This window comes from Sander vitreus, chromosome 7, assembly GCF_031162955.1.
Source record: "Sander vitreus isolate 19-12246 chromosome 7, sanVit1, whole genome shotgun sequence".
NCBI lineage: Eukaryota > Metazoa > Chordata > Actinopteri > Perciformes > Percidae > Sander > Sander vitreus.
The window spans coordinates 977,774-990,273 of record NC_135861.1 but is presented as its reverse complement, the minus strand read 5'-3'; the positions used below and the strand labels follow the sequence as shown (position 1 = coordinate 990,273).

At 46.1% G+C, this 12,500-nt stretch overlaps 1 protein-coding gene across 1 annotated transcript in view; it reads right to left on the bottom strand.

The window, feature by feature from the left end:
• Positions 1 to 12,500, bottom strand: part of cacna1fb (calcium channel, voltage-dependent, L type, alpha 1F subunit) — a 92,313-nt gene that overhangs the window by 14,191 nt on the left and 65,622 nt on the right. Inside the window, exons 27-31 of the mRNA XM_078253833.1 lie at positions 10,788 to 10,884; positions 8,315 to 8,417; positions 4,420 to 4,521; positions 4,167 to 4,297; positions 576 to 701 (exon numbers count right to left, since the gene is read on the bottom strand). Coding sequence (XP_078109959.1) covers positions 576 to 701; positions 4,167 to 4,297; positions 4,420 to 4,521; positions 8,315 to 8,417; positions 10,788 to 10,884 — 559 coding nt within the window. The remainder of the gene's footprint in view (positions 1 to 575; positions 702 to 4,166; positions 4,298 to 4,419; positions 4,522 to 8,314; positions 8,418 to 10,787; positions 10,885 to 12,500) is intronic.

The window sequence follows — 12,500 nt, the reverse complement described above, 5'->3', positions numbered from 1 at the left end:
GCGGCGCTGAGCTCTGGACGCAGCGACGGTGGCTCTGCTAAATAGTCTCAGGAAGGAACTTGTTCTGGTGGAACATTTGCACCCTGCAAAAGAAAACTCCTCATACAATATTAAATGAAGTTAACTGTTGACACAATACAGTACCATGATCTATTTAAATGAGCTGATACATGGTTAAACCTCATTATCTCTTACCAGTGTGTCTCCGTGTGTACTTCGTCCACAGCAATCCCACCAATCAGTCCCAAAACCTCCCAGTTAGAGAGGAAATGACCTAAACATATTCTTTATACATCTTTACAATCATTCCCCCAAAGAACCGAGCAGGTCTGACTTGTTAGACCGTCCTAATCTTCATCGTCTTCAAAACTTGACATTTTCAGCGTGTAGCTCGCTAGCTCGGAGTTTGTTGTTGTTTAAAGTACCGAAGGTATTTTGAGAACGGCAACATACGGAGAGACGGAAGGTGCGGGACAAAGCCTGACATCCAGGCTTTTATACTGGAAATGTACTCCGTTGATCCGGACTAGCTGTTTACACACAGACTCACGTGACTTAAATGTGTCAATACAGACCTGATATGCAGCGTCCTCCTCCAGCTCCTCGTCCTCCATCATGACGTCGTCCTCCAGATCCTCGTTCAGAGCCAGACGCATCTCTGGACCCAGATCCTGCAGAGTCTTCAGACCGGCTTTACACAGCTGCAAACACACACACACACCTTTTTTCTAGGGATGCACCAAATCCAGGATTCAGATTGGGCTGAATATTGGGCTTTTTGACGGGGTTGGGTTTCTGCTGAACCCTACGCTGTCACTCCGCGCTACGCTGGTCGACGTAATGACGGCGCCGTTGATTACAGGAAGGTGTTTACGTAGGTGGAGCTTCAATGCAGCAGGCTGAGAGGAAGTGGAAATGGAACTGGTGAGCAGAAAAAGGGTTGTTTGGCAGTACTTTCAGTCAAAAGAAGGCCATTCAAGTCCAGCTACATGTTCAATCTGCAATGCTGATTAGTCTGGTGGTGGCGAGGACCCTAAACAATACACAACATCACCGCTGTTACAACATCTGGTATGAAACATCTGGAAGAATACGAGCTGAGCATGAAGGAATCTACAGACAGCAGCCAGAATGCAGCAACTTCAGGTACGGCAAAGGAAGGACAGTCACTGTTTACTTCATTAATGTGTTGACTGTGTTCATGGACTGAGGACGGGACGAGGACTCAGCAGAATCTCAACCAGGGGGTTCAGGATTCAGCAGAACCCCAAAAATCTGGAGTCGGTGTGTAACAACCAGAAGTAATACCTACTGTAAATAGCCTCCCTATGATGTAATAGAGGAAAAATGAACACGCAACGTGGACCAGCGTCTCAGAAGATCTAGATCGCCCGGGAGAAATGGGTATCGGCAGCAGGAGACAAGACACAACTCAATACGTAGGTTTGAAGAGGTAAGGAAATACAACTTTAATTCTCTCTATTCTCTCATTCAACCAGTTTTCTTGTGTATTTTTTCTTAGAACGGTATTCTTCTCAAAACATCACAGGTGCAACACCACATCATATGTAGAATTACCATAAAAACCCTCTCACTTACAATCATTCTTTGGTTTTGTTTCCATTAAATCTAGTTAAGAATCCACTTGTCAATTGAGTACTTAGTTTGTTTACATATCCTTACCGTATTTTCCAGACTATAAGTCACATCAGTCAAAAAATGCGTCATGAAGAGGAAAAAAACATATATAAGTCGTACTGGACTATAAGTCACATTTATTTAGACATTTATTTCACAAAATCCAAGACCAAGAACAGACATTTAATCTGGAAAGGAGAGTTATTAAACTCCCCAACAGCCCCCAGAACAAGGGGCTGAATACGGTAGGTGTCCTCTACGTTAACGTAACACATTAACAGTTATTAAACTACCCAACAGCCCCCAGAACAAGGGGCTGAATACGGTAGGTGTCCTCTATGTTAACGTAACACATTAACAGTTATTAAACTACCCAACAGCCCCCAGAACAAGGGGCTGAATACGGTAGGTGTCCTCTATGTTAACGTAACGTAGCTGCTCTGTTGACGAGCCTCTCCCAGCAGCACGTTGTTCAAGCACCCATCTGTGGACTCCTTCCTCCAGCTCTGGCCATCTGGATTTCAGCGCGACTAGCTTTCTTTGTTTTCTTCATTGCAGTAAGACTAACCTTTTCTCCAGTCCCTCACAAGTTTCTCTCTCACTCCAAACTCTCGTTCTGCTGCTCGATTACCGTTTCCGGCTGCGTGTTTTACTACCTGCAGTCTCCTGCAGCTTCTTTTCTTTCTCAGTTGTCTTTAGGAGCAGCATATAGTCATCACAAGCCTAGAGCGCCTCTCGCGGCTGTAGACGGTAATGTTTTCAGCATGAAATAACATTTAAAGACATGTTACATTATATATATATGTTGATATATAAGTCGCACCTGACTATAAGTCGCAGGACGAGCCAAAGTATGAAAAAAAGTGACTTACAGTCCAGAAAATACGGTATTTAGATTCAAGATGTAATGCTACGCTAGCTCCATATTATTAGTCAGGCACTCATTCATTTTTTATTCATCTATATTAGGGTTTATAGATCCTATTTCATAGTGCCTCTAACTAAACAAGTGGATTCTTTGAATATTTTGGTACTCTTTTCCTTGTATATAACCCGTATAACCCAAAACCAAATACCAATAAGAAACTTGCATATATATTAACATGAAAATGAATCACATGAAACCTGTCACCAGTCACATTAACCTGTGCTTTTACCTGTAACGATCAGAGTAATGATATAACTCAGCAACACATTCTTGAACTATAACTTCAATGACAGATCGATCACTATAGTATTAATAAGGACAATGACCAAAAGGTTCGGTTCACTGAGTTGCTGGGAAAATCCATCCGTTGGGGTGTTTTGACCGTAACAACGTCCGTCTCCTTCAAGCTCTGTGTGAGGGAAGCACAATGGAACTGTCCTACCACTTGTCGTCCCTCTTTCTATTTCAGTATCTCCGTGTTTGCAGGCTCGTGGGGTTGGCTCGCCACTCTTCCGTTAATAAATAACATTTTGCCAAAAACGCCTGGTTTACATGCTGCTTCCTGTTCCCCTAGTGAGCTGCAGTATTAGTATTACAAACGATAGATTTTTAACTTTTTGGTCTAAATATTTATGCAAAATAATGCATGGTATAAAGCAGACAATGGGAACGTAGAAACATATGAGATGTCTGCCTTCAAAGCAGTCTGATCTGATTTAGACAGACAGAGACAGACAGACAGGTAAACAAACAGACAGAGAGACAGACAGACAGAGAGACACAGGCAGACAGAGAGACAGGCAGACAGACAGACAGACAGACGGAGAGACAGAGAGACAGACAGACAGAGAGACAGGCAGACAGACAGACAGACGGAGAGACAGAGAGACAGACAGACAGACACAGGCAGACAGACAGACGGAGAGACAGAGAGACAGACAGACAGAGAGACACAGGCAGACAGACAGACAGACGGAGAAACAGAGAGACAGACAGACAGACAGGCAGGCAGGCAGGCAGACAGACACAGGCAGACAGACAGGCAGACAGGCAGACAGAGACAGACAGAGGCAGACAGACACAGGCAGACAGGCAGACAGACAGACAGACAGAGAGACAGACAGACAGACAGAGAGACACAGACAGACAGACAGACAGACAGACAGACACACACTGACAGACAGACAGACAGACAGAGAGACAGACAGACAGAGAGAGAGACACAGACAGAGAGACAGACAGACAGAAAGACACAGGCAGAGAGAGACAGGCAGACAGACAGACAGACGGAGAGACAGAGAGACAGACAGACAGAGAGACACAGGCAGACAGACGGAGAAACAGAGAGACAGACAGACAGACAGAGAGACACAGGCAGACAGAGAGACAGGCAGACAGACAGGCAGGCAGGCAGACAGACACAGGCAGACAGACAGGCAGACAGGCAGACAGACAGACAGAGACAGACAGAGGCAGACAGACACAGGCAGACAGACAGACAGACAGAGAGACAGACAGACAGACAGACAGACAGAGAGACACAGACAGACAGACAGACAGACAGACAGACACACACAGACAGAGAGACAGGCAGACAGACCTGAATAGCAGACGGGTTGCTGGCGTCAGCCTCTACGGGCAGGTCTCCTTTCTCTTTCCTCTTCCTGAACTTCCTGAAGTAATCCTGAATCAGGAAGGTCGCATAAAACTTCCCGACGGTGACTTCCTCCTCTGCAGGACGACAACAGCTCAGTCAGCCGCAGTACGAGCAGTACTTATCGTAGTATTTGTGGTGTTTGTAGTATAATAAGAAGTGTTCCTTGTATAACTAGTATTGGTTGTTGTTTCAGTACCTTCGTGTGGCGGTATTACTTCATCCAGCAGTTTGGGTTTCATTCTCTTCCAGATCTTCTTGATGATCACCCTCAGCTCCTCGTTCTCCTGGTCAGGGTTACCTAGCAACAGCACACAGTGGGCGGGGCCAGATGTAAAATCATGATAACGCTGTGCTCACATCACATCACATCATACATTATCGTAATTACAAGCTGCCGTTTCATGAACAGCTAAGTTGTGATGAAGGGAAACACGACCGCCTCCCTTAAACGCCAAATAAATCTATAGCCGCCTACACATGACGAGCGAGTTGCTCTCCGCGTACCGCTAGGTCTATGAAGAGCCTGTTCACTCCATATTCAGCCCCATTGTACCCCATTGTAGTTCCAGCGTGTCACAGAACCGTACGCCCACCCACGACCTTTTCCTTAACATAACTGTCAAAAGGGACGGCAAAAGTCCCGACCAAGCTCGTTTACTTATAGCGCTAAAGGGACGGCAATAGTCCCGACCAAGCTCGTTTACTTATAGCGCTAAAGGGACGCAATAGTCCCGACCAAGCACGTTTACTTATAACTCTAAAGGGACGTCAATAGTCCCGACCAAGCGCGTTTACTTATAACGCTAAAGGGACGTCAATAGTCCCGACCAAGCGCGTTTACTTATAGCGCTAAAGGGACGCCAATAGTCCCGACCAAGCACGTTTACTTATAGCGCTAAAGGGACGTCAATAGTCCCGACCAAGCGCGTTTACTTATAGCGCTAAAGGGACGTCAATAGTCCCGACCAAGCGCGTTTACTTATAGCGCTAAAGGGACGGCAATAGTCCCGACCAAGAGCGTTTACTTATAGCGCTAAAGGGACGTCAATAGTCCCGACCAAGCTTGTTTACTTATAGCGCTAAAGGGACGTCAATAGTCCATACCAAGCTCGTTTACTTATAGCACTAAAGGGACGGCAATAGTCCCGACCAAGAGCGTTTTCTTATAGCGCTAAAGGGACGCCAATAGTCCCGACCAAGCACGCTTTACTTATAGCGCTAAAGGGACGTCAATAGTCCCGACCAAGCCCGTTTACTTATAGCACTAAAGGGACGGCAATAGTCCCGACCAAGAGCGTTTTCTTATAGCGCTAAAGGGACGTCAATAGTCCCGACCAAGCGCGTTTACTTATAGCGCTAAAGGGACGGCAATAGTCCCGACCAAGCGCGTTTACTTATAGCGCTAAAGGGGACGGCAATAGTCCCGACCAAGCACGTTTACTTATAGCGCTAAAGGGACGGCAATAGTCCCGACTCAAGCGCGTTTACTTATAGCGCTAAAGGGACGGCAATAGTCCCGACCAAGCAGCGTTTACTTATAGCGCTAAAGGGACGTCAATAGTCCCGACCAAGCTCGCTTTACTTATAGCGCTAAAGGGACGTCAATAGTCCCGACCAAGCAGCGTTTACTTATAGCGCTAAAGGGACGTCAATAGTCCCGACCAAGCTCGCTTTACTTATAGCGCTAAAGGGACGGCAATAGTCCCGACTCAAGCGCGTTTACTTATAGCGCTAAAGGGACGGCAATAGTCCCGACCAAGCACGCTTACTTATAGCGCTAAAGGGACGTCAATAGTCCCGACTCAAGCTACGCTTACTTATAGCGCTAAAGGGACGTCAATAGTCCCGACCAAGCGCGTTTACTTATAGCGCTAAAGGGACGTCAATAGTCCCGACCAAGCTCGTTTACTTATAGCGCTAAAGGGACGCCAATAGTCCCGACCAAGCTCGCTTTACTTATAGCACTAAAGGGACGGCAATAGTCCCGACTCAAGCGCGTTTACTTATAGCGCTAAAGGGACGTCAATAGTCCCGACCAAGCTCGCTTTACTTATAGCGCTAAAGGGACGTCAATAGTCCCGACCAAGCTCGTTTACTTATAGCGCTAAAGGGACGGCAATAGTCCCGACCAAGCGTGTTTACTTATAGCGCTAAAGGGACGGCAATAGTCCCGACCAAGAGCGTTTACTTATAGCGCTAAAGGGACGTCAATAGTCCCGACCAAGCTCGTTTACTTATAGCGCTAAAGGGACGGCAATAGTCCCGACCAAGCTCGTTTACTTATAGCGCTAAAGGGACGTCAATAGTCCCGACCAAGCACGTTAACTTATAGCTCTAAAGGGACGTCAATAGTCCCGACCAAGCTCGTTTACTTATAGCTCTAAAGGGACGGCAATAGTCCCGACCAAGCTCGTTTACTTATAGCTCTAAAGGGACGGCAATAGTCCCGACCACGCGTTACTTATAGCGCTAAAGGGGACGTCAATAGTCCCGACCAAGCTCGTTTACTTATAGCGCTAAAGGGACGTCAATAGTCCCGACCAAGCACGTTAACTTATAGCTCTAAAGGGACGGCAATAGTCCCGACCAAGCTCGTTTACTTATAGCTCTAAAGGGACGGCAATAGTCCCGACCAAGCTCGTTTACTTATAGCGCTAAAGGGACGTCAATAGTCCCTACCAAGCACGTTTACTTATAGCGCTAAAGGGACGGCAATAGTCCCGACTCAAGCGCGTTTACTTATAGCTCTAAAGGGACGGCAATAGTCCCGACCAAGCTCGTTTACTTATAGCGCTAAAGGGACGTCAATAGTCCCTACCAAGCACGTTTACTTATAGCGCTAAAGGGACGTCAATAGTCCCAACCAAGCGCGTTTACTTATAGCGTTAAAGGCAACTTTTAGCGTCAATAAGAACAACAAAGGCTCCTGACCAGGCATGGTCAGGAAAGGCATGACTGATTGGCATGGGGTACTTTCCATAAGATCATCTCTCAATGCAAATCCAACCAGCTGTTAGACTAACTGATATACAACCATGTTAATCTCTAGGTATGGTGAAGGGTATGTGATGATGGGGGGGTATGGTGAAGGGTATGTGATGATGTGGGGGTATGGTGAAGGGTATGTGATGATGGGGGGTATGGTGAAGGGTATGTGATGATGTGGGGGTATGGTGAAGGGTATGTGATGATGTGGGGGTATGGTGAAGGGTATGTGATGATGTGGGGGTATGGTGAAGGGTATGTGATGATGTGAGGGTATGGTGAAGGGTATGTGATGATGTGGGGGGGTATGGTGAAGGGTATGTGATGATGTGGGGGGTATGGTGAAGGGTATGTGATGATGGGGGGGTATGGTGAAGGGTATGTGATGATGTGGGGGGTATGGTGAAGGGTATGTGATGATGTGGGGGTATGGTGAAGGGTATGTGATGATGTGGGGGTATGGTGAAGGGTATGTGATGATGGGGGGGTATGGTGAAGGGTATGTGATGATGGGGGGGTATGGTGAAGGGTATGTGATGATGGGGGGGGTATGGTGAAGGGTATGTGATGATGGGGGGGTATGGTGAAGGGTATGTGATGATGGGGGGACCAAGGGATCTTTATCAGGATCATAGTATCCTGGATCCATGAAATAACTGGCTTTTCAAAATAAAAGTCTGCCTGCCTCTATGGGAATCTAACATAGGGGTGTACTGACTTATGTCTCCTGTATTTTAAGGAAGAACATTTATTTATTTATGATACATTATTCATTCACAAAGAAAATTGGTGTCCTTAAAGGTTGGATTTTTCCAAATTTTTTTAATTAAGGCATTAAGATCAATTTCCAGAAGATGATTTGTGTATTCTTCTTTTTAGTAACTTTAGCGTGGGTTCCTATACTTATGAGTGCCGATGTAGCAAAGCAGACACAGTTCTTGTTTACCGTACATGTTTTGAGACCCCTGAACGGTTCTTTTTACCTCTTTTGGGGAGTGGGTTGTCTTTCATATAGTCATATATTTTGAGGAGGACAGATCCTTCTCTTGTAAATATTTGTTGGGGGGACTTACCCCCTGCATCCCCCCCATAGACCCATCAGATACCTTCAGTCTTGATCTTGAGGGCGGTGCGAACCAGAGCGAAGAGCGTGGCGTTAAAGGTCACCATCCCGTCAGCGTTCAGAGGCATGTTCATCGCCACGAGACGCTGAGAGAGAGAGAGAGAGAGAGAGAGAGAGAGAGAGAGAGAGAGAGAGAGAGAGAGAGAGAGAGAGAGAGAGAGAGACAGAGAGACAGAGAGAGAGAGAGAGAGAGAGAGAGAGAGAGAGAGAGAGACAGAGAGAGACAGAGAGACAGAGAGAGAGAGAGAGACAGAGAGAGAGAGAGAGAGAGAGAGAGAGAGAGAGAGAGAGAGAGAGAGAGAGAGAGAGAGAGAGAGAGAGAGAGGAACAGGACAGGTTTTATATCTGACCACAGTTTAAAGATTATGGTATGTCAGTGATTCTTTTATTTACAGACGCGTAAATAAAGGTCTCAAACACAGCGGTGGAAGTACATTTACATTTCACTATTCTCATTTTTTTACAAAACAGACAATCAATCAATTAATGGAGAAAACAAGGGCGTAACTTTGGGTTCAACGTTTGGGGGGAGTGGGGGGAGTGTTGAGATCTCCAACAAAAAATCGAAAAATGCGACAAAAAAGGCCAAATTCTTTTTCCAAAAAAACCTCGAAAAGGTCGACAAAAACTCTAATCAGCCAATTGTTTTTGAAAAAGGCAACAAATACGTTGAAAAAATTGCTCAAAATTGTTTTGAAAAAAGCGAAAAAAACTTCCTAAAGGGACGTCAATAGTCCCGACCAAGCACGTTTACTTATAGCGCTAAAGGGACGTCAATAGTCCCGACCAAGCACGTTTACTTATAGCGCTAAAGGGACGTCAATAGTCCCGACCAAGCACGTTAACTTATAGCGCTAAAGGGACGGGCAATAGTCCCGACCAAGGTCGTTACTTATAGCGCTAAAGGGACGGCAATAGTCCCGACCAAGCACGTTAACTTATAGCTCTAAAGGGACGGCAATAGTCCCGACCAAGCACGTTACTTATAGCTCTAAAGGGACGGCAATAGTCCCGACCAAGCGTCGTTTACTTATAGCTCTAAAGGGACGGCAATAGTCCCGACCAAGCACGTTTACTTATAGCTCTAAAGGGACGTCAATAGTCCCGACCAAGCACGTTTACTTATAGCGCTAAAGGGACGGCAATAGTCCCGACCAAGCGCGCTCACTTATAGCTCTAAAGGGACGTCAATAGTCCCGACCAAGCTCGTTTACGCTAAAGGGACGTCAATAGTCCCGACCAAGCACGTTTACTTATAGCTCTAAAGGGACGGCAATAGTCCCGACCAAGCGCGTTTACTTATAGCACTAAAGGGACGACAATAGTCCCGACCAAGCTCGTTTACTTATAGCTCTAAAGGGGACGACAATAGTCCCGACCAAGCTCGTTTACTTATAGCGCTAAAGGGACGACAATAGTCCCGACCAAGCGTGTTTACTTATAGCTCTAAAGGGACGCCAATAGTCCCGACCAAGAGTGTTTACTTATAGCTCTAAAGGGACGTCAATAGTCCCGACCAAGCTCGTTTACTTATAGCGCTAAAGGGACGTCAATAGTCCCGACCAAGCGCGTTTCACTTATAGCTCTAAAGGGACGTCAATAGTCCCGACCAAGCACGTTTACTTATAGCGCTAAAGGGACGTCAATAGTCCCGACCAAGCGCGTTTACTTATAGCTCTAAAGGGACGACAATAGTCCCGACCAAGCACGTTTCACTTATAGCGCTAAAGGGACGGCAATAGTCCCGACCAAGCGCGTTTACTTATAGCACTAAAGGGACGACAATAGTCCCGACCAAGCGCGTTTACTTATAGCGCTAAAGGGACGTCAATAGTCCCGACCAAGCACGTTTACTTATAGCTCTAAAGGGACGGCGATATTCCCGACCAAGCTCGTTTACTTATAGCGCTCAAGGGACGTCAATAGTCCCGACCACGTTTACTTATAGCGCTAAAGGGACGTCAATAGTCCCGACCAAGCGCATTCACTTACAGCGCTAAAGGGACGTCAATAGTCCCGACCAAGCACGTTTACTTATAGCTCTAAAGGGACGTCAATAGTCCCGACCAAGCACGTTTACTTACAGCGCTAAAGGGACGACAATAGTCCCGACCAAGCACGTTTACTTATAGCTCTAAAGGGACGACAATAGTCCCGACCAAGCACGTTTACTTATAGCGCTAAAGGGACGACAATAGTCCCGACCAAGCGTGTTTACTTATAGCTCTAAAGGGACGACAATAGTCCCGACCAAGCACGTTTACTTATAGCGCTAAAGGAGACTTTTAGACTTTTAGCGACCCAAACCCAAATATCTAAATATCTAAATATCTGTCCGAACCCGGCCCGGCCTGACGGGCTCAGTTCGGGTATCCATCCTCTAACGTAGACTACACGACTGCTTACATCCATGAGTTGGTATCATACCGTACAGTAGACGGTGACGTATATTTTACCTTACAGGCCACTCTGTGAGGACAGAGTTTCCCAAAACCCAGCGGAGGCTGAATCCTCCTGAGCAGAGCCACCACGTCCAGGTGTTTTATACGACCCCTGAGGGAAGAGACCAGAGCAGAGGTGATTTAAGGTCATAAATAAGTGCATAAGTACACAGCTACACTGCCCTACAAAGGCAAAAGACCTTAACTCACGAGTGAGGAACTGAAAAGTGACTTGTGAATTATAGGTAGGACACAGGAAATCAGTTATTAGATGTTAGATTAGATGTTTTAGTGTAATGACATTTATCTACATGAAAAATCTTGAGCTCAAAATTGACTTGTTGACTTTTGACCTCTATTTTGAAGTTACTGTACTCTGCCAAGGCAAGAGATCACCATTCACAAAATCATTATAGTAACACCTATGTATGTGTGTGTGTGTGTGTGTGTGTGTCTGCATAGTAACACCTGTGTGTGTGTGTGTGTGTGTGTCTCTGCATAGTAACACCTGTGTGTGTGTGTGTGTGTGTGTCTCTGCATAGTAACACCTGTGTGTGTGTGTGTGTATAGTAACACCTGTGTGTGTGTGTGTGTGTGTGTGTGTGTGTGTGTGTCTGCATAGTAACACCTGTGTGTGTGTGTGTGTATAGTAACACCTGTGTGTGTGTGTGTGTGTGTGTCTCTGCATAGTAACACCTGTGTGTGTGTGTGTGTATAGTAACACCTGTGTGTGTGTGTGTCTTTCTTTAGAGTAACACCTGTGTGTGTGTGTGTGTGTGTGTCTCTCTTTATAGTAACACCTGTGTGTGTGTGTGTGTGTGTGTGTGTGTGTATAGTAACACCTGTGTGTGTGTGTGCCTTTCTTTATGGTAACACCTGTGTGTGTGTGTGTGTGTGTGTCTCTCTTTATAGTAACACCTGTGTGTGTGTGTGTGTGTGTGTGTCTCTGTATAGTAACACCTGTGTGTGTGTGTGTGTGTGTCTCTCTCTGTATAGTAACACCTGTGTGTGTGTGTGTGTGTGTGTGTGTGTGTCTCTCTCTCATTATAGTAACACGTGTGTGTGTGTGTCTCTCTCTGTATAGTAACACCTGTGTGTGTGTGTGTGTGTGTGTGAGTGTGTCTCTCTCTGTATAGTAACACCTGTGTGTGTGTGTGTGCTCTGCTGTGCATGTGTGTGTGTGTGTGTGTGTGTGTGTGTCTGTCTGTAGTACATGTGTGTGTGTGTGTGTCTCGTGTGTAGTAACACCTGTGTGTGTGTGTGTGTGTGTGTGTGTGTGTGTGTGTCTGTGTGCGAGTGTGTGTGTGTGTCTGTGTGAGTGTGTGTGTGTGTCTGTGTGTGTGTGTGTGTGTGTGTGTGTGTGTGTGTGTGTGTGTGTGTGTGTGTGTGTGTCTGTGTGTGTGTGTGTGTGTGTCTCTGTGTGTGTGTGAGTGTGCGTCTGTGTCTGTGTGTGCCTGTGTCTGTCTGTGTGTATTTGTGTGTGTGTGTGTGTGTGTGTGTGTGTGTGTGTGTGTGTGTGTGTGTGTGTGTGTGTGTGTGTGTGTGTTTGTTTTGTTTTTGTAGTTAACCATTAACAGCTGCAGCCAGTTTGTGATTTGTTCATTTTGAACAGATCGGATCAGCTGTGACTAACGAACCGCCCCATAAACCTTCTGGTTCTGTAGTTTTTAACGTGACTGACAGAAGGGCGGGACCAAGAGAAAACGTCTCAAAGCCCCGCCCTTTGTT